Below are 22,848 nucleotides of genomic sequence, written 5' to 3' on the forward strand. Positions count from 1 at the left end.
TGCTAGACCAATCTGATTTATGAATATAGACACAAACCTCCTAAATATTAGCAAATCAAATCCAGCAGTATATTCATGATACATTCAAATGGTATATATTCCAGGAATGCAAAGACAGCTCAGATTTAATGAACATACTAGTGCAGGGGTTGGCAACGCTGCCTACAGGCCAATCTGGCCAGCCACCTACTTTTGTACAGCAAGTAAGCTAAGAGTGGATTTTACAGCTTTTAATGGTTGAAAAAAAAATTTTTTTAATTAAAAAAAATGGTATTTCTATGGCCATAAAAATTTTTTAATTTTTAAATTAAAAAATGAATGCAAAATATTTACAAAATATATGGCAAATATGTATATATGTACAAAGAAGTCTTACAAATCAGTAAGAAAAAATAAATGTATCAAAGAACATGAATAATCATTGCACAAGAGAGGAAATGTAATTGACTAATACATAAAATACTAGCAACCAGAAAAAGAAAAAAATCATCCCACCATTTGCCTTCAGGAAGTTCAAGCATTTGTATTTACAGACGAGACAACTAAATTTTTCAGAGTTGTTAAATGAATCAGGTTGCTAAGGTAGTAAATAAACAGTGGAGAAATAAGAATCCAGCCAAAGAACCACTATAGAATGTCATCTTTCACACTAATCTTCAACTAGTAGTACTAAGACCTCCATGGCTTCTAACACATTAAAATTCAATTCAACAGATGTTTACTAAGCTAAGCACCCATGCTGTGCTGAGCCTTACACTGAACGCTGAGCATACAGAAGTGAACAAGACGGAGCTTACAATCTGGTGGAAGACGGGATGAGTGTTACAATGGAGGAAACATGGCAACCTGCAGAAACACAGATCAGTATCTCACTTAGCCTGGGGATCTGGGCCAACCAAGATGAGAATGGAAGTCAGAGAAGACTTCTCAAAGAAAGTGACCTGAAGGATGATTTAGCCAAGCCAATGAGGTGAAGGAAGGGGGTTATAGGCAAAAAGAACAAAACATGCAAAGGCCAGATGATGAGAGAAGCTTATACATTTGAGGAATGGAACAATGGGACACATGGCAGGGAGGGAGGAATATGCAAGAAGGTAAACATCATACAGGGCTTCACATATTATTAAAAGGAGCTTGGGCTTTATCCTAAATGTAGGGCAGTCGTTGAAAGATTTTGAGCTATCCCAAAAGGTTTTGTGTTTTAGAAAGATCACTCTGGCTAGAGTATTAAAAAATGGATTGGGGGGACTTCCTTTGTGGCGCAGTGGTTAAGAATCCTCCCGCCCTGCTGCCTCGGAGTGGAGACTTCAGAAGCAGCAGAGCTCCTAGCGCCTCCCCGTCTTCCTCAGCTGCCTCCTCCTGAGCCGGAGAGGCCTGTTCCCAGCTCTGCCTGCTGAGTGAAGAAGTGGCTTGACTGCATTGCCGCTGTATAAAGCATGTGGTCTTAATAGTGTGTGGACAGCTGACAAAGTTAATCCTTTTTTGTAATACTTTCTATGTGACGTTTCTCTTCCCTTTAGAAACACTGCACTTTTTAACTCTAGGCATGATCTCTTCTGCGTTGACTGGACTTTGTAGGGGTGGGGGAGGATCAAGAGGAAGTGGGCAGCCAGAGACCCTGAAGGGGCCGCTTCCATGACTGCGTTATGCAGAAGTCATAACAAATGCTGGTGTCTTTAGCTCCAAATGTGGCAGGAAGGGGGGTGGGGGGGTCGGGGGGAATCGGGAAGCTCACGGGGCGGGATCCATAAAGAGCAGTGTGGAGGTATACAGCCTGAGCCTGACTCCACGCCACTGGATAATTTATGTCGTCAAACTGCTGTTCTTAGGAGGCATTCAGAATGTCACAGAGGCCAGACCTATGGCCTCCTGGACCCCTGGGCCGGCAGGGCATCTTGGAAGAACAGTGCTTGGTTTGATACCTGCAGCAGAGGAGAGGAAAGCCCAGAGATGTAGTGTGAGGAGGGGACCCATCGTGTCCCAGTACATCCGGGACTAACTTTCTGAGCCCCCTATCCAAAGCTGGCTTTATTTCCATTAACGCTGGTGCTCCCGCATCTCATGAGTACATCCTGTGTGTCTGGCCTCTCCTCTTTGCATTTCATTGTCACACACACACACACCCCCGACGCCCCCTCCCCGCCCCGGATATGGGGAAGGTCAGCAGTGAAAGGGTTAAGCAGCAAGCTTTGGTTCATGGTTTTAATTCCTTGGTAAAGTAAATTAGGCAATGCCAAAGGCTGTGGGTTTGGTCCTTGGAGAAAATGTGGGCCTTACAAGATGGGAGAGTAAATTTTGGAGGGCTTTATTTATTTATTTATTTATTTATTTATTTATTTATTTATGGCTGTGTTGGGTCTTCATTGCTGCGTGCAGGCTTTCTCTAGTTGCGTTGAGCAGGGGCTGCTCTTCATACCGATGTTCGGGCTTCTCACTGCAGTGGCTTCTTTTATTGTGAAGCACGGGCTCTAGGCCCATGGGCTTCAGTAGTAGTGGCTTGCAGGCTCTAGAGCACAGGCTCAGTAGTTGTGGCATACAGGCTTAGTTGCTCCGCAGCACGTGGGATCTTCCCGGACACAGCTCACGGGCCCAGCCGCTCCACGGCATGTGGGATCTTCCCGGACCGGGGCATGAACCCATGTCCCCTGCATCGGCAGGCGGACTCTCAACCACTGTGCCACCAGGGAAGCCCCAGCAGGCGGATTCTTAACCATTGCGCCACCAGGGAACCCTGGAGGGCTTTATTGAAGAAATAAAAGACATCTTTTGTATCTTTAAAAAAAAAAACAAAGGAATCCAGCTGCCAGTGCAAGGGACACGGGTTCGAGCCCTGGTCTGGGAAGATCCCACATGCCACGGAGCAACTAAGCCCGTGCGCCTCAACTACTGAGCCTGTGCTCTAGAGCTCGCGAGCCACAACTACTGAGCCTGAGTGCCACAACTACAGAGCCCGCATGCCACAACTACTGAAGCCTGAGCACCTAGAACCCACGCTCCAAAACAAAAGAAGTCACCGCGATAAGAAGCCCGCACACCACAACGAAGAGTAGCCCCCGCTCGCCACAACTAGAGAAAGCCCGCGTGCAGCAACGAAGACCGAACACAGCCAAAAATAAATAATAAATAAATAAATTTTTTTTAAAAATGGATTGGGAAGGTGGAGGGGTGGCATGAGGGTTGGAATCCAAAAGTGCTGTTAGGTGAAGTTTTTACCAGTGGCCCAGGTTAAAAAAAAAACTAGTGTAGTAGCAGTAGGGATGGAAAAAGGTAGAATCAACAGGACTTGGTGGTTGATTGGAAGGTAAAAGGCAAGAAATCCTGGCTTGAGAAATTAGCTATTCAGAAGTGACATTTACAGAGATGGAGAACATGAGAGGAAGGGCTGGACTGAGGGGAGACTTGATGAGCTCACCTCTGAGCCTGCTAAGGTTGAGTTACTTACTTGCTGTCCAACTGAATATGTCAAGTGAACTGTTGAATACACTGGACATAAGTACAGGAAAAAATACTTAGGCTAAAATATAGATTTAGGAATTCCCAGTGAAGCCATGGCATGGATAAAAGATACCAAATAGAATGTTTAATGTGAGAAGGCGGCTCAGGAAAGAACCAAGAAGAATACCAACAGAAAAGACAGGTAGAGGAAGAAAGGCTACAAAGGGAGAAGGAAAGCCAGGCAATGTATTAAGAAAGAGACAATAGTCAACAATCTCAAACACTGTCGAGAGGTCAAGCAGGTTAATGACTGAGAAGTGTCCATTGGATTTAGCAACAAGACAATCATTATTGACCTTCCATCCCAGAATAAAATGCTGGGAGGCAACAGCTCCACATGAATGAAACTGTACCAAATTCACTCCAAAAGGAAAAATACCCTGGGCTCAAAGCCAGAGAATATTCTTGGGTCAGGGTTTTTTCTTGTCCTAAATTTAACCAGCTGGAATGTTTTGTTAAGTGGTATTTTTTTCACCCTTGAAATGAAGGATTTGCCTTTTAAAAGTATGTCTGCAATTAATCTTCAAGGTAAAACACAGTATCTTGGGTTAGTGGTTCTCTACAGGAGCAGGTGCTGGTTGCTGTAAATACCACTGAGAAATTTCAATTTGCCTCAGCTATAGAAGCCTTTGGTGACCTAAATACACAAATAGCGTCTAAGTGGGAACCAAGAAAAAAAAAAAAACTCAAGATTTTAAGTAAGCTGAGAGATATTGTTTCAAAATAGAAGAGAACAAAACCTTCACTGCCAGAGGAACGTGAAATAGTTAGTTGAGTCCAATGATAAGGGCCAAAGACTTGACAGAAAAGCAGAGTCACCTGTCTCTTCTAGAATGGCTCAGTTTCCTTGTAGTTATGTTGGAAGCCCTTTTAGCCTCTTCAATAAGCACCCGTTTTCCTGACCTGATAACAAGCAGCTTGGCTTGGCATAGTCAAGGGCTCCAGAGGCCCTCAAAAAGTTTTCCAAACTTAAAAAACAATATAGGGGCTTCCCTGGTGGCGCAGTGGTTGAGAGTCCGCCTGCCGATGCAGGGGACACGGGTTCGTGCCCTGGTCCGGGAAGATCCCACATGCCGCGGAGCGGCTAGGCCCGTTAGCCATGGCCGCTGAGCCTGCGCGTCCGGAGCCTGTGCTCCACAATGGGAGAGGCCACAACAGTGAGAGGCCCGCGTATCAAAAAAAAAAAAAAAAAAAAAAAAAAGAACAATATAAACTTCTGCCTCCTGCCAAGATGGAGTAACATCTTGGGACTGGACCAATCCAGGGACTGGATTTTCCCTCTCACCTGAAACAACTAAAAGACTGGACAAAATATATGAATCAACAGTTTTCAAGATACTGGACATCAAGCAACAAAGGGCGGTGATCCCTGGGAAACAAAACCAGCAAGGTGAGCCGTACGACTGCTGCAGCTCCTTGCCTGGAGAGACCAACTCCAAGTCCTCAAGGCAGCTAGAGTTCACAGGATAGAGCATCAGACAGGAAAGAGCTCTACAGAGAGCTTCAAAGATCTGCAGAGGGTCTCCCTTCAAATCTTCAACTAAGTGCTAATGAGCTCATAGGTGTTAGGAAAGTACCTTGAGGCTGGGGAAGGAACCACCAAAAAGAACTAGTGGGAATAATCTTTCCCAGGCTCTCACAGCTCTTATTCTCATCAGCCAGAGTGGAAAGACCTTCTAATTCATGGGGCATTGGGTAGGTACTCAGCAGGGTTTTACCCCAGTTGTGAGGAATAATTAGCCCTAGACTAAATGATGCTCTGTTCTCATCTAAAAAACCCTAAAAGCAAGACCCAAAAAGATCAAAAGCTTTCTAAGTAACCAGTGACAAAGAGAAAAATCTTGAAAGCAGCAAAAAACCACATTATATACAGAGAAACAAAGAAAAGAATGACATTGGACTTACCCGAAGTATGTACCTGAAGACAGTGAAGCAACAACTTTAAAGAAAAAAACTGTCAACCTAGAATTCTATACCCAGCAAAAACATCTTTTAAAAATGAAGGCGAAAATAAAGATTTTCTCAGACTTACAAAAGCTGATTGAATTCATCATCGACAAACCTGCACTACAAGAGGTGCTACAGTCTTTCAGGCAGGAGGAAAACAATGTCATATGGAAAGCTTGATCTACAAAAAGAATGAAGAAAACACCAGAAATGGTAACTATATCGGCACATATAAAAGAGGGTTTTTTCCTATTATTTAATTCTCTTTAAAAGAACACTATAGATGGACCTAGAGACTGTCATAGAGAGTGAAGTAAGTCAGAAAGAGAAAAACAAATACCGTATGCTAACACATATATATGGAATCTAAAAAAAAAAAAAAAGGTTCTGAAGAACCTGGGGCAGGACAGGAATAAAGACACAGACATAGAGAATGGACTTGAGGACACGGGGAGGGGAAGGGTAAGCTGGGACGAAGCGAGAGAGTGGCATTGACATATATACACTACCAAATGTAGAACAGATAGCTAGTGGGAAGCAGCCACATAGCACAGGGAGATCAGCTCGGTGCTTTGTGTCCACCTAGAGCGGTGGGATAGGGAGGGTGGGAGGGAGGAGATATGGGGGTATATGTACAGTTGATTCAATTTGTTATACAGCAGAAACTAACACACCATTGTAAAGCAATTATACTCCAACAAAGATGTTTAAAAAAGTAAATAAAGTGAATCAAAACCGTTACTGTTCTTATGCTGCAAAAAATAAAGAATTTTTTAAAAATTAAAAAAATAAAGGAACACTATAACTAGGATAATAAATGATTAAAACTAAAAAAAACACCCAGAGGGCTTCCCTGGTAGCACAGTGGTTAAGAATCCACCTGCCAATGCAGGGGACAAGGGTTCGAGCCCTGGTCCAGGAAGATCCCATATGCCGCGGAGCAACTGGGCCCATGCACCACAACTACTGAGTCTGCACTCTAGAGCCCGCATGCCACAACTACTGAGCCCACGCTCCTAGAGCCTGTGCTCCACAACGAGAGGCCACGGCAATGAGAAGCCCGCGCACCGCAACGAAGAGTAGCCCCGCTCGACGCAACGAGAGAAAGCCTGCACACAGCAATGAAGACCCAATGCAGCCAAAAATAAAATAAAATTAAATTTAAAAAAACACCCAGAGCTCCCTGCATCCTGGAATAAATTGTTACATGTTGCCTTGTCTAAATTCTGATGAGGTAACTGCAAGAAGCAAACTCCAGGGAAGCTATTAGCAACTTAGCTTTTGCAGTCAGGTGGGAATGTGGATTCTACTTATGGAAGAAAATAATATGGATATATTTAGTATAAAATGCAACAACCACAGCTGAGATCTGTGGCTCCGATGGATGACACTCAAGCTTGAATATAAAGCTTATGTAGACCAAAGCCTTTTTCTGGATCAATGTAAGGTGATGATGAACTGTCTTCCAGGGGACAGTAGCAGATCATACAGGGACAGAGGTCATGGCATCTAGAGATCCCAAACATTCTCCAAGAGAATTTCCTTGGGAACTAGGGAATATATCTAGGTTGGTTTTACTGGAACTGTAACTGAGAGCAGTGGCATGTATTCCTTTTGCTTCCAGATTCTTACCAATCACTCTTGGATGCCTTTTTCTGCTCCCACCCTTACTGAAACTGTTCACTCAGAGGTCATCATTGACTTCCATATTCTGAATATCATTTGCCTCTTCTCAGTCCTCATCCCCCTTGCCTTAGTTTTCCTCCCACTTCTCTGAAAATTCCTCTATTTTATGGCTCTTCCTGCCTCCTAGTGAGAGTATGCTACCCCGTTGTGCCCTTCAGTCTCCCTCCTTCCTCAATATTCTCCCCCTCTGAGATCTCATCCACTCCTACTTTTACTCTCAGCTACCTGTTCTGATGATGACTCCTGGATCGCTCTGCAACGCCAGGGCCCAGGGCCACCTCTGCTTTGACACACGAACCAAAAATCTGCTTCCTCTCCGCACCCACCCTCCCCCCAACAGCTCACCTAGACTGTAGCCCTAATTGTCTGCTTTCGTATCTTTCTACCCAGCTAACTGTGAACAACTCTAATGCAGCGACTGAGATGTGTCTTCTTAGTAGCTGCTACTGCCCAGCCTAGTCTGGCACACATTTTAAAAAGGCAAATCTTGCCAGGGAATTCAGATCTAAATTGGCATATAAAGTATAGACTGTGAATAGTCAAAATTACCCTCAAATAAGCCTTTAGTCACCCATAAAATGCACATTGTATTGTGAATCAAAAGGGGAACAGAAAATTCACCTTCTCTGTCTTGCATTCCCTCTGGGATGTATTTTCACTGAGTGCAGAGCCAGAACAGCCCCCACCAGCTGCATTATAGTCTGTCACTCCCTCACACTTGTGCTCCATGTTTGAGCCCCGCACACTGACTGAATTTCTGTAAGTGAAAAGCATAGATAGCCAGGACTCCACTGAAAGGTTTGATGAATGAATTCCTTTATCTTCCCTTAAACTGGTTCTTCCTTTTAACTTCACAATTTCTGATGACAGCATCTCACTGTCAGGCTGAAAATTCAACTCGTCCCTCTCCCTCACTCTTTCTTTCCACTTTCCAGCTTCTTAATTCTTCCTCTGCACAACTTCCCTTTGTCTCCATTCTTACTGCCACATACATGATCCGGGCCCTGGTCACCTCCCATCTTGACTTCTATGACAGCCTCCTATGACACAGAGCTGGTCTCTCTCCAATTCTTGTTTCACTGCCATTAGATTAACATTTTCTAAAGCACTAATTTAGTTCTATCACTCCTCTGTGCAAAAGCCATCAGTGTTATCAGATAGAGTCCACTCTCTCCAGGCTGGCATTCAAGGCCCTAAACTATCTAGTCACAAGTTATCTCCAGTCCTACATTCCACTCTTCCCAGACAGGAACACTACACCCCTTGCCTATCCCCCAAACTTTTCCCACTTCCCTCTACCTAAAGGCCACCTCCACAAACATCTCCACTTGCCAAAACTTAATTCAGCCTCAGATGGGAGTACCCAAAGTACCCCTTCCTTCTTACCACTATAGCTCCTTCTTTGTACCACTCAGCTCACACTGCTACATTAAATGTACCCCAGTGGAGGAGATATGTCACTGTGTTTTTTATTCATTCACTCATTCAGCATATGTTATTGAGCATTTACAATGTGCCAGGCAGTCAACCCGGTGGTAAAGATATGCAGTGAAGACAGATGCCAGTCACAGAACTGAGAGTCTGGCAGTGGAGGGTGGCAACGGATGAGCTGTGAGGAAACGGTATGAGAGGAAAAGGGAAAGAGCGGAACCTCACCACGACAGTGCTCAGAAAAAGCTCCCCAAAATAATAACACACAAGCTGAGATCTAAAGAATGAGTAGAAAGTCGCCAGGCAGAAGGAGGAAGAAAAGAATCTGATAGGTTAAAGGAAGAGTATGGGGGAAGAAAAAGTCTGAAGGTAAGAGAGGACAGGGCTTATTAAAAGAACCAAAAGAAAAAATCTGACTGTAGCGCACAGAACGAGGTGAGAGTTGAGGGAATTGGGGCTACGGAAAACAAGTAGGGCCCAACCAGGTCACAGCCCTATCTTGTAAGGCTCGTAAAACAAGCAAAAGAGGTTGGGTTTGACCCTGAGGGCAAGGAAGAATTTTTTTGTTTGGTAGGTTTTTTTAAAATTATTTTATTTATTTATTTATTTTTGGCTGCTTTGGGTCCTCGTTGCCGCACGCAGGCTTTCTCTAGTTGTGGCGAGCGGGGGATACCCTTTGTTGCAGTGCGTGGGCTTCGCATTGTGGTGTCTTCTCTTGTTGCGGAGCACAGGCTCTAGGTGCGTGGGCTTCAGTAGTTGTGGCACGCAGGCTCAGTAGTTGTGGTGCATGGGCTTAGTTGCTCCACATCATGTAGGATCTTCCCGGACTAGGGATTAAACCCATGTCCCCTGCATTGGCAGGCGGATTCTTAACAACTGTGCCACCAGGGAAGTCCCCAAGGGAGAGTTTTAAGGAAAGGAGTAACATGACCATATTTGCACATTGGAAAGACGGGAGAATGAATGGGAGCAGGGGTTGATGCAGTGACCCAGATGAAAGAAGATGGAGGCCTGGACTAGGGTAAGAGCAGAAGGAACAGAGAGGAGCATAAATTTGGATTCTATAGCTAATAGGATTTGGTGATTCCCTGAACTCAAAGGGGCCATGATAGAAAAAGGTCAGAGATGATCACACAGCCTAGACCATTGCTTTGCACATAATAGGTGCTCAATTAATATTTGTGGACTGAATGAATGAACAATAAATAAATTACTGAATGAACAACTGTACCAATGAATGAGAGGCAGAGAAGAGTAAGTTATTTTTGGAGATCCTTTCCAAGGCAGAGCCATCATTAGAAGTAATACAGATGCAAGAAAAAAATCCAAATTTGTTGGTTTACACCCTCCCTATATTAAGCAGGGGAAATCTCATCAAGATAAATTTAGGAGACACAAAGCAATATAAGCGCCTCAGATAGCCTTTGATGCTTCTACCTGCCCAAATGCTGCCTCCCTGAGTCTCTGCCCAGCTGATGATCTGTCAGGACCATCAATAGTCCCCAACTTCCCCAAATCCTAGGCCTCTGTGCATGTTCCAGAATTTTCCACACTCTTGAAATTGTTCTTCTAATGAGAATCTAAATTGTTCAAAGGCTGATTCATTCATTCATTCATTCATTTACTGAGTGCCTACTACATGCTGGAGCTATAAGCTGGGGCTATAAGCATGACACAACAGACACAGCCCAATCCCTCCAGGAGCTTCCAGTCCCCTTGAGCACTTAAATTAGATCACTTATGTAAAGGGTGAAATGTAGCTTTTCCTCCATTTACTCACAAAGAAGTCTCTTTGGCTGTGTATACAGACGCTCTCAGAAACAACCAGAGGCCTCCAGTCTTAGAAGAATATCATTTTCATAATGTAATATCACCACCTAGTGGTCTCAAACAACTTTACCATTTGCTCCAGTGAAACTTCTAGTTATATTCCTATGAATGACTCCCCACCATCTCTCCAGAACATTTCCTTTCTCTATCAAGATAATCTAGGGGTTGATCCTCTAACATATAATAAGTACTTAATATTTTTAAAATAAATGTATAAACAGAAGAGCAAATTAATTTCATACCTTAGTACCTTATAGCAATTGAAAATTTATAATTTTTTTCTCCCACATTCTTCTGGATTCCAAAGAACCTCTAATCATTTTCATCTAAAAGCAAGAGGCATTTCTGTCCTTAATTTAGCGAGCAGTTCCTTTAGGCACATTTGAATACACTGATTTTTTTAAGGGTCACTGCCACGGTGAATGAAAACCCTGACTCCCTCCCTCCAAAGGGAGCTTTCTGTAATCCAAAAACAATGAAGAACAGAGTCTGTTACCCCAGATGTCAGGACCAATAGCAAAACAAAAGACAGCTGGCTCTGCAAGGATGAGAGTGTGGGCACAGAATGTCTGAAGATGCTTTCACTGACTCTGCTTCTGCACACAGGTCAAACTGGGCCAGGTGTCATTGGGAAGTATGCTCAGAAAACCAAGGCGAGCAAATAAAGTGGCCTATCCCTAGTAGCGATCACACAGAAAGTAGAAAATAAAAACAACAACAACAAAACAGAATCTAGTTTCTTAGGAACAAAAGGCTCGCCAGACAGTACTCAAACAGACCAAGTCTTAAGTCCTCCTGTCTGCTCAAGTGCGTAGAGCAGATCTCCAAGCGATTCTGGCTGCAGCCTCCTGGCTATTAGGCCTCGATTCTCCTGACTCCTATGGCCCAGATGGTGGGGAAACGGCAGTTAGCAACAGTTACCTGGCTCCTTCTCTCTCAGAACATTGGGAGGCTGAAACAAAGGGTTCATGAGGGCTCCTCCCCATCAGTCGATTCTTTTCTACAGGGCCTCATCCTTCCTTTCAGATTAAGATTGTCAGCTGTGCATAAAGAGAGGGAATCAGAGAGGCATCAGAACACAGTGTAAGAGACAAGGACTCAGGTTCTAAGCCCAACCCCCTTCACTTGCTGGCCTTTGATTTCTGGCAAATTACTTAACCTCTCCAGCAAGGCCACCAGGTACTGTTGTGCAGTGGACCAACACTAGGGGTGTTGGTGTTGCTCAAATTGTAATCACCGTAGATTTGTATATTCATTGAAATAATTTTTAGCAGGTAGTAGTAAAGTGTCTTAAAGGGTCCCTTTTTTCTAATTCACCCAAAGGCTCCAAATGGGCTATCATCAGCCCTTTATTCTGAGCCTGAGTTTCTTAAACTATAAAACAGAGACAATCCACACCTACCTATACAGTTGGCCAGAGAACCAATAAAAATAGTGGGTATAAAGTGCCTTGAAAACTGTAATGTGGTATGTAGATGATATTTCCCTAAATTCTGTTTATGATTATCCAAATTTGAGGGACTGGCATAACAAAGATGAAACAAGTTTCAGCCTACAATATTTTTTCTCTCTTTGAAAATAGAAGCAAAGGCCAGTATTCAGATAGCAAATATCTTCTCACTCAAAATATGTCATGATTCAAAAGGTAACTCTGGGGCTTCCCTGGTGGCACAGTGGTTGACAGTCTGCCTGCCGATGCAGGGGACGTGGGTTCGTGCCCCGGTCCGGGAGGATCCCACGTGCCGCGGAGCGGCTGGGCCCGTGAGCCATGGCCGCTGAGCCTGCGCATCCGGAGCCTGTGCTCCGCAACGGGAGAGGCCACAACAGTGAGAGGCACCACGTACCGCAAAAAACAAACAAAAAAAACAGGTAACTCTGTACTAATCATCACAACTTAAACGAATGTTCCAATTTCTGAGAGTAAATTTACTATAGTTAGACCTTCTCTAAGTCTTCAGATAAAATGAGCAAATTAAAGCTAAGCCCTGCCCATCCTCAACCCCACTAGTGACCATTGGAAATCCGGTTTGCTCAGAAGGACAGGTCTAAGGGTAGGCTAAGGAGAAGTGGAAAAAGTTGTAAATTTTTAAGTTAGCCCACAGGCATCATTCTGCAATGTAATGTACATTTGAGAAATAATTATTTTCAGAAAAACAGCCTATATAATGCCTCTTGGATTCCTTTCATCATGAAGATTCAGCTAAATATGGTTCAGTCTAGTAACACAAATGATGTCATATAATTTTGATTTGGCTTGGAAAAGACGAAGAATGGACAGGCAGCAGTTTTAGCTTTCTAATTTGGTCTGTTTTGAGACAATGTTAAAAAAAAGGTAGAACATTTAATCTGCCTTTCTTGTACGAACTGTACTTAGGGTAACCAAATAATTGATGAGGGGTAAGTTCCTCTTTACAAAAAGTTCACAGGCCCAGTCCAGAATTCCACTTCTTGCCTCACAGTGCAAGGAGCTCCACAAACAGCTCTCCAGTGAAACTAATGAAAATTATTTTAATTTATTTAAGTCTCTGGAAATGGCTCTAAGTGCACACAACAAATGAAGAAACACTTGTTCAAGAAAATCTACAAAACCTCGGTAAGAACTGCAAGAGTCTACGGTATGTGACCCTAGGCCCACTCCCCCGTCCTTTCCCCCTACTTCAGTGGGACAACTCGACTCCAGACTGCTGCGCCCAAGGATGCAGGGCTCCCTCACTCCCTAGTTCCAAGTCAGAGGGCTACTTTCCAGGAGGAACAGAATGTCATCATTTCTCATCCTGCCCCTAGCTACCTGTCGCTGAGACTAAGTTCTGTGAGTACAGCCCATAGGCGGAGTCTCTCTTCTTCCACCCAGACCCTAACTGTGGGAGGGAAGCTCTACCTTGGGTAGAGCTGCTGAGAATACTGGGGCCCCAACTGCCCTTACCTCAACTCATGGGGCATGGAGCCCAGGCTTTTATTACCCAAATCTAAGGCCACAACAGTGAGAGGCCCACGTACCGCAAAAAAAAAAAAAAAAAAAAGGTAACTCTGTACTAATCATCACAACTTAAATCCTGAGTTTCCTTATATTATTCTCTTTTACGTAATTTTGAAATTTTTCTGTACTAAAAAGTTTAAGGACAAAAACATTTTTAGAAATCCTTCCAAAAACCAAGTACAAGCAACCCTGAGACTCTGAAATTCTGCGTCTTTATGAACATCACTGAAATTTTCCCATAGACTCAGTACTTAGGAACTGGATCCTTAGACTCTTTTAGGTGAATATGAGTCCTCTACCACACAAAGAATACTACACATACCACACAGCACAATGAAGGTTATTTGATAATGATGCAGATGCCATCCTCAAAATCAACCATTTCCAGGGAATAAGAGGAAAAGCAACACAGTAGGGGTTCCCACAGGCCAAATTCATCTTCCTGTAACTAGAAACTTTTCAGTTTCAGAGAGGAGATAAAAGTGACCCAGAAACAGAGAAATGAGTCTTTTGATAAGCAGCAGTTGTATTTAATCACTAAAATTATCCTGGCCCTAATGGAAGAGAAAGAGTCTAAGTTAGAAAGGGGTGGGGCTTTTTCTCCCTCGCTTATTTTAGAAGCAAGTAGAAGTGAATGAAGCAAACAGAATCCCTAAGGTCAGACCCCGGTAGAGGCTCCAGGAAATAGAAGTCCCCTCTCCTTCCTGCCCTTATGTCCAAGGTCACTGTGCTCAGGAATCCAAGCATCCTGCTCTGGAATAAGGCTGCCCCATGATGCCTTCCGCCTATGCCTCCAGAGACTCTTCACTCTGTGCCCCAGAGGGTTGGTTCTCCTCATCCTCTTCATCAGTGTCCCGAAGAATCCTCAGCAGTTTGAGCTCAGGGTTCCAGCTGTTCTAGAAGTACTGTTTGGGGTCCTCTCTTGGGCTTCCAGCAAAATCTCCATCTGAGTCCTGATGTCCTTGTTAGTACATTCTATTGTGGATAATTCAGGACCTAAAAAAAGACCCAGCCATTAATTGCACCTGTAGCCTTCTCCCAACTAACTGTGAAAAATCAAGAGAGAAAGGAAGGGCTGGAATGTCTTTAGGACCCTTCTGAACCATCCTGGTCAGCACAGGTTCAGCTCTCCCTGTCCTCAGTCACTTACTAAGGTTCCTCCACCCCAGTATCTTACTCTGCCTACGGGGGAAGGAATCCAGGTTTTTCTTAGTGCAGTCCATCTGTGGTCTCTCTGTGGAATCCTGAAATTCATACGTGTAAGGAAACTTGAATCAGGACTTTAGGAAACAAAGGGCTTTTCTAAAAGATGCTTTTCTTGGAGAAATTAATATCTAAGACACAACAAAATGCCGCCTCCTGAGACTGAAGAGAGAAGCTCGTGCCACGCATTCTTTGACCTCCAGGCTGACCAGATGAAGCCAGAACCCAGTTTCCCCCATTTCCAGCTGTCAGCTAAGCGTAGATTGCCTCCAAAGGTGGCTGCCAAGAATTCCTCCCGTTCCTGTATGCACATGCTGTTCTTTCCATCAAGAGATGGAGTTGATTTCCTCTCCTCTTGAATCTGGACTAGATTTGTGATTTTTTTGACAAATAAAATGTGGCAGAAGTGATACTGCTCCAGTTCCAGGCCCATCCCTAGGAAAGTGCTTTCATGAGATTACTATGCTGTCAAGAAGCCCAAACTAGCCACATGGAGAGGCCTCATAGAAGAGAACTAAGACAGTTTGGCCAAGAGCCCCAACCCAGCCTCCAGCTGAATGCCGCTGCATGAGTGACCTTAAGCAAGACCAGAAAAACTGTCCGGTCAACCCACAGAACCATGAGAAATAGCAAACCAATATGGTTCTGCTTTGGGGTGGTTTGTTATACAGTGACAGACAACTGAAACAGCCCTAGCAGAATGGCCCTCAGACACTCTCACCTGTTTCGAAGTGGGGCCTTCTATCTTCATCTGCTGCTGCTGTTTTTTGTCACTTTCCCGACCTGGTAGAGTTCTGTGACCTAGTGACCACAAAATCAATGCAATTCTCTTCTTATTGGTATTTCATATCCCATTGTTGGACTTCTAGTTGATCCCTAGTCTACAGGTGACTCCCCATCCAGGACAATACAGAACCTTAGAGGCAGGTAAAAGGGAGTTAAGCCCTCTGAGTTCTACGTGTGATTCTGTTGACCTGGGACTGTGACCACACCTATTACAGAATTAGCGATTAAGATAAAGTCTGTATTAAAATATCCAGGATTCCCCCGTGAAACCTAAGGGGCAGGTGCCTGTACATCATAGTAGCAAAAGAACCTCTAAGTCTACCTTTTCAGTCTATGAATACTGCTCTTACTTTCTTGTGCCATCCCTATGTACCTATATTGGCTTCTGAAAATGAACATCCTCCCTCCAAAAAAAACTCCAGATCTATGATTCTTTTGTATCAGATGTTTCCCCAACTAGTCCCTAAATGCACTTATTCTTTCCTTTCTCAGCTTCCCTTGCTCTAAATGAACATCTTCCAATCTGCCAGCAGAGGTATGATGGTAAAGGGAACGCTAATCAAGGACCTCCCTTGCTCGGCACTTGTGTTGGCTCCCTAACAGCACTAGCCCTCACCTTAGCCACACACTGGAAGCACTGGGGCATTCTAAAAACCACCGAGGCCTGGATACTAACACCAGAAACTCTGATTTGACAGGTCTGGGGTGCAGCCTGGGTTTTAGGTTTTTAAAAGCTCCTCAATTGATTTCAGGGCACCGTTAAGGTAGAGCATCGCCGACGACCACTAAGGATAAAGATCAAACATCTCAGCAGGCTCTTCGGCCTGATTTACCTCTCTCCCTTAAACACCTGACCCCACAGCCACGTCAGACTGCTCAATGCTCCTCCCTGCAGCCATGCTCCTCCAAGATGCCTTTACCCAGCCTATTCCTGTTTCCAGGAATTCTCGTCCATACTGGGAAAACTCTCACACATATTCAAGATCCAATGCAAGAATAACCTCAGGACTTCCCTGGCAGTCCAGTGGTTAAGACTCCATGCTCCTAGGGCAGGGGGCACGGGTTCGATCCCTGGTTGGGGAACTAAGATCCTGCATGCCACATGGTGCAGCTTAAAAATTTTTTACAAAAAGAAACAAAAAAATCATCTCTTTCATGAGGCCTTTCTCAGATCAAGGAAGACAAGCCACTGCTCTAAGAACACAATTCAAAGGGCCCCCAGTCATCCAAGCAAAGATGCTCCTATTAGAGGCACCAGGAAGAGGAACAGAGGCACCAGAATGAAACTCGGGGGACTGGTTATCACCCTGGATGCAGGGCTAACCTTGGACAAGTACCTCTGCCCCAGTTCTGTCTACCTCCCATGTGAAGGTCAGGAGCCTTCTTAGATCTTCATGTTAGAAGACACTTTAGGTATCAGAGAGCTCAGTGGGATGGGAGATAAACCAAGAACAGCATCCTTCTCAGGAAACATCTCACCCGAGCCCTCAGTGCCCCAGGGTTGCAGAGTGAATTCTGATGATTAAACAGTTATTTTCACATTACAGACAGCAATGTCCAGTCTATTTAGGGCAGAAATATCTTCCAAGGTTTAGGGGGATTCTTTCTCCCTCCCTCCCATTCTGCACTCAAGCTGAGAAAAGTCAGAGGGACCAGGGCAAGTATATCCTTCAGCTCAGACATGATAAGAACTCCAAAAAAGGGGAATCTCTTATCTCTGGCATGAACACCATAGGAAAAGGATCGCCTGTCAAGAATTAGCCCCTGCCTGCTGGATGGGCTGGATAGTGTGAGCCTCCTGAGACTTTAACCTATGGCTGAGAAGCAGCTGACTCTGCTTGCTTAGAACTCTCACGGCCCTCTGGTGAGGGACCCTGGCTCTTCCCTGCCTTACTGGCCGATGGGCCCTCAGGGCTCTTCTCTTCAATAACCTGGGCTAGCTCTTCATCCTCAAACCGCTGCCTTTACTAAAGTAGGACCTGAGGGGAAAGTGACTCTGACTCATGTTCATGGTCATCTCTCAAATCCCCATGTGAAGCAGACACCTGGACCAGCTCGCTTGCTTAGTAAATATTTGATGGAAGGATGATACATGGTAGACCAGCCAAACCAAAGCATTCCAAGGGGAATTCCGAGTGCCTGATAAAGGCAGGTCCTCAAATGATAAACGTGTTCAGCTTTTCCTGTCCTCAGCTAGGTCCTGGGATTCTGTCACTCCCAAACCCATACATTCTCCTTACCACAGCATGGGTCATAAACCATGGCACCTGAACGTTTATGCGAGGTGTTGTGGCTCCCTGGTTCACTCTTGGATTTCTTTTTAGCCTCCTGAAACCAACATGAGGGGAAACTGAATTAGGATTTTTGGAAGTGAAGAAACCTTTTCAAAAGGGGTTTAAAGGGGGCTTCCCTGGTGGCGCAGTGGTTGGGAGTCTGCCTGCCGATGCAGGGGACACGGGTTCGTGCCCCGGTCCGGGAAGATCCCACATGCCGTGGAGCGACTAGGCCCGTGAGCTATGGCCGCTGAGCCTGCGCGTCCGGAGCCTGTGCTCCGCAACGGGAGAGGCCGCAACAGTGAGAGGCCCGCGTACCGCCGAAAAAAAAAGGGTTTAAAGGAAGGAAGTTAGTATCTATAACCATACAGGAACTTTGCATCTACAACCAGCAGACACCAGGGAGAATCCCATCTCTCATACATCCCTTCCTGCTCCAGGCATCACCCACTTGCTCAAATCCTAGCAGGTCCTGGGGGTCCCCTCGCTGCCACTCTACCTGTTTCCCAGTAGCTGTCTTCACCTTCCTCTGCTGCTGCCACTGCTGCTTCCTGTAACCTGGTGACCAGAGAGCCAGCTCAATCCTCTTCTCCCTGACAGCTCCCACCCTTCCGTGGGGCTGCTTGCTGTGCTCTGCTACCCAATGGAGATACTCTCTCTCTGGTCAGGACCAAGCCGGGAGTGGGTGCTTTTTGAAGCTGCAGTTTTCTGAGTTCTACATGTGACCCTATAAGACTGTGGCCACAAACATGGGACCAAGATCAAGTATAAGAAATGTGGGCTGATGGCAAATGGTACCTGGAGATCTAGCAGCACGAGAAAAACCTACCTTCTGTTGTCAGGTTGTAATATAGTTTCTTCAAATGTTCAGGGTATCTCAATGCTGGTCTCTAGAGGAAAAAAAAAGAAGAAGAAAAGCTCTACTGTAGGTCTTTCCCTTTCCCAAAATGTATCCCCAAATGCATTCATCCAACTAGTCAACAAACATTTTTTGAGAAGCCAATGTGTGCAGCATTGTACCAGGGGCTCTGGAGAGGGGAAAGTTGTGGAAAGCAAAATGCAGAAGAAATAGAGAACGCTGCTCTCCTAAAACCTTTCCCTGTACATTTGCTTTCACCTACATACAGCCCAGCCCTTCTATGGGGCCTGGATCCAGAGTGGAAGGATAGAAGAGAAAGAAGAAATAGAATGTTAACTCCTCCAGCCTTGAGGAGAGATGAGTTTGGACTTGCATACAGACTTCTTCCTCTGAGGTTCCCTAGCTCTTACTTGCTGGGTGAGGCAGCGTACAGATAAATGCATCTTAGCAGAAATGGCACTGTAAGGTCGGCTCTTTTCCAGGGGAGGTTTCTTTTTCATCATGGCCAACTGTGTCTGCATCTCCAGATAAGGTATGGTTTTCCCTTTATCCAGCAAGAGGCTGCAAGGAACAGAGACAGCAGAAAGTCAGCAACAGCTCTTCTTGGCTGAGGAGAAAGAGATGAAAAGGGTCCAAATGTGAAGACATGTCCACTCTGGGCCTTAAAAGGCTGTACCAACAGGTGCTCATTCGGTAATGGCTTTGAGATGCAAGTATGATAATTGTAGCTGAATGGATTAAGTGTTTACTATATGTCAGGCTCATGTGTTTTATACCTCTGAATCATTACCACACCCTAAGGACAGGTATTATTATCCTCATTTTTCAAATGAGGAAAATGAAGATGAAAGATGCTAACTAAATAGTCAAAATTCACAAAGGCGGTAAATTTCAATACAAAATTCAAAGGTTGTCTCGCTCCAAACCACATATCCATTCTGCCTCCCACTTACCCGTAACTCATCTACAGAAAGAAGAGCATGTCTACCTCCTGGTGGAGGTTTAAATGAGAGAAGATACGCAGTGTGCACAGGGCCTGGCAGATGTAAGTGTACTTAATAAATGGGGGTGATTACTGTCATCACTGCACACTGATAAGTCCAAGAACTCAGTGACCAAGTAGGGTGGCAGTTTTCTCCCCTCCCTCCTCAGAAAGAGCACACTGCTTAAACCCTTCTCAGCTTCTGAAGAAAAGAAGATGCTCTGGTTCTCCCACAGGCTTACATGGTACTTACTCCTTCAGTAGATCCTGAGGTAACATGTCATACTGCTTCCATAAAGGTACGCGTTCTGAACTTAGTTCTTCAAACAAGTGTACTGGGGAGGGAGGAGGCACAATCATCCCTGGAAGTCCCAACTGTGCTTCTGTGTCCCGAGATGACTTGTGTTTCTGGAAGAGAAATGATGGAAAGAACTCGCTGAAGCACTTTCTTCAATGCCACTTTGTCCCATTAGCATTCCAGCTTCCCAGTACAACGGTGCCATGGGAAACTCTTGTTTCCAGACCTACTCCAGCATCCTCACCTCCTCTACGCTACCAGACCCACCACATTTTTCCCAATCTGGCTCTTCAATCCTACTGTTGAATTCAGAAAATACGAGGATTAGCTGTTTTGTGTCATTTTTCCCCAAAAAAGTTCTGAACAAATACTTATTGGCCAACTATGTGCCAGGCATAGGGCTAGGGCTGGGGATTCAGCAACAAACAAAATGGGCCAAGACACTATTCTCCTGGACACAGCAACCTGCCAGCTCTGTGACTTACCCAAGGCTACATTTACCCAATAAATGGCAGAATTAGAATTAGAAGCACAGGTCCATTATAACTTCTAGTCTGTTGAAATTCTATTCCCATCACAATGAAAATTAGCTTTTAATCAACCAAAAATTCCCTCTGAATACCCAACAGTTCCTCCTAACATCTCTTCAAGGTGTTCTTTTACCTTCCTACAAGGAGGAGGTAGGGGAAAAGAGTCTCAGAGTAGAAGATAGTTTGGTAATTATTCCTTCCTTAAGAGGGGTTTTCTTTGGCAGATTTTGTTCAATTAAAGAGAGAATGGGGGGATGAGGAAGATACCTGAAAGGAAAACAAAAATAAACTCTGCGGAGTAATATCATGAAGGTTTGGCCAAACAGCAAACTTACCCCTGTAGATTTCTTTCTTTTCATCTCCCCATCCTGGCTGCGAATAATATGCTTCTTCTCAGCTGGACTTGAAATAAGAATAACCACAACTTATTCCCAGACATCTTACACAGAAACATCAGGGATATGTATGAATGATGAGCATGAAGATTTCCATCCTCCATCCAGTACTCTAAGACGGCTGGCTGGGAAGCCAGGGGTACCTGCTTCCCAGAGGCTGCTAAAAACAAGAACCCCACCCCCACCTCGCCCTCACATCTGAACTAGGTTCCCCACCGTTCTCTCATACAATCCAGTTACTTACTTTCATAGTATTCATCCAAATTAGTAATTATATACTTAGGTGCAGCAATGTCTATAATGTCTGAATCCCACCACCACCATAAGACTCCAGGAGGAAGGGACAAAGTATTTAGTTCTCCACTGAATTCCACTGCTTAGCACAGAGGTGCTCAAATATTTTTGGCTCTGTCATCTCCCTCCTCCTTCTTGCCTGGAACACAGACATGATGGCTGAAGCTCTAGCAGTCAGCTTAGACTTTGAAAGCCCCTAGAAAGCACCTAAGAAGATGGAAGCCATGGGCTAAGGATGACGACCCAAAAAGCTAGAAGGAGCTCTGGCTTCTGGTTACCTCATGGAGCTGACATACTAGCCCTGGCCCACCCAACTCTGGGCTTCTTTTACATGTAAGGAAATAAATCCTTAGGGGTTTCTTGTTTACACCATACATATTCACACACAAAATGCATATAAAGAAGCATACACAGGAATTTTTTAAAGAAAATAAAGTCTCACCATCTCTAAACAGTCACTCAAAAAGAATCTGAAAGCCTCAGCAGTCACGAAAGAAAAACCAATTTCTTCCAATGATTGCCAATATTAGCAAGCCTTTGGACCTTCGCCAGATGATCTTCATCACGCTTGCTTTGTACACAAGCTCTATATATATGCTATTTATTTTGTACCAGTGTGCTAGTTCTTAGGGTTGACACCAAAGATTCACAGCCTTCACTGAAAACTTTTTTACTAGTTGCTGATGGCTAATAAGAAAAACTGATAGTCAGAAGGCATTTGTTTCTTAATCAAACCTCACAAATACATTGGGCCCTATCTTTATGCTATTTACTGTCAGGTAGAATCTTATGTAGGAAACTCCCAAAGCATGAATCTCAAAGTGTACTAACAAGAATTCCAGTGTAGCAAGAGGCAAATACAAGAGACCATAGCCTTCTGCTCTGCTTGACCTCCTGCTTCTTGCAATGAGGTAGCTAAAAGCGAGGTTACAGAGGACTTCCCTGGTGGCGCAGTGGTTAAGAATCCGCCTGCCAATGCTGCGGGCACGGGTTCGATCCCTGGTCCGGGAAGATCCCACATGCCGTGGAGCAACTAAGCCCGTGGGCCACAACTTCTGAGCCTGTGCCCTAGAGCCAGTGCTCCGCAACAAGAGAAGCCATCACAGTGAGAAGCCCACGCACCGCAATGAAGAGCAGCCCCCGCTCACCACAACTAGAGAAAACCCACACGCAGCAATGAAGACCCAACACAGACAAAAATTAATTAATTGATTAATTTTAAAAAAAGAAAAGAAAAAGTCACAGAGAGAAGGTCTGTAGAGGACGATAGGCATTTGTAGAACACAAGAGTTGAAGACTCCCAAGTTCTCGACATGATACTCACCTCATATGCTTCTCTGGGATCCAAATTACATCCATATTTCCTACATCTTGAGGACAAGGAAGTTGTGTCTCATTCAAATTTAGCACTGATAGCTAAGAGAAAGATATAAAGCCTGTGTATGTACCAGGATAAGGACTGAATCATCATGCTAACCGAAAGGTATGGTGGTTCAGAAGATGGTAAGAAAAAAAACATTTCCGATCCCCAAAATATCTTCATACTGCTCCTCCGAGAAACTAGGTATCAGTAAAGGTACTCTGCAAGAGTGAGCACTGGTAAGTGTATAGTGTCCCCTGTCTCCCTGCCACATTAGGGTAGCATTTAGCAACTCCCAACCCCACCTCATAGGAGGATACCTTGGGGCTTACCTAAGGGAACACTACTCATTCTGCCCACTGCACTACTTAGATCCCCTGCAGATAAAACAACACAGTCTGGGAGCAGGGAGAGAACCGATAGAGGCATAAGCAAGTTTTCTACTTTTACAGCCTGTCTACAATTATAAGCATCTACATAAAAGTTAAAGTCATAAATTTTT

General features: G+C 44.5%; 1 protein-coding gene across 1 annotated transcript in view; it reads right to left on the minus strand.

The window, feature by feature from the left end:
• The window catches only part of LOC132523416 (regulator of G-protein signaling 3-like), a 162,185-nt gene that overhangs the window by 131,365 nt on the left and 7,972 nt on the right, over positions 1-22,848 (minus strand). The window contains exons 5-12 of the mRNA XM_060154545.1: positions 22,311-22,402; positions 20,633-20,699; positions 19,723-19,877; positions 18,898-19,048; positions 18,458-18,518; positions 18,128-18,186; positions 17,596-17,683; positions 15,291-15,370 (exon numbers count right to left, since the gene is read on the minus strand). Of these exons, the coding sequence (XP_060010528.1) occupies positions 15,291-15,370; positions 17,596-17,683; positions 18,128-18,186; positions 18,458-18,518; positions 18,898-19,048; positions 19,723-19,877; positions 20,633-20,699; positions 22,311-22,402 (753 nt within the window). The remainder of the gene's footprint in view (positions 1-15,290; positions 15,371-17,595; positions 17,684-18,127; positions 18,187-18,457; positions 18,519-18,897; positions 19,049-19,722; positions 19,878-20,632; positions 20,700-22,310; positions 22,403-22,848) is intronic.

The sequence above is a fragment of the Lagenorhynchus albirostris genome, chromosome 7, assembly GCF_949774975.1.
Source record: "Lagenorhynchus albirostris chromosome 7, mLagAlb1.1, whole genome shotgun sequence".
Lineage (NCBI taxonomy): Eukaryota > Metazoa > Chordata > Mammalia > Artiodactyla > Delphinidae > Lagenorhynchus > Lagenorhynchus albirostris.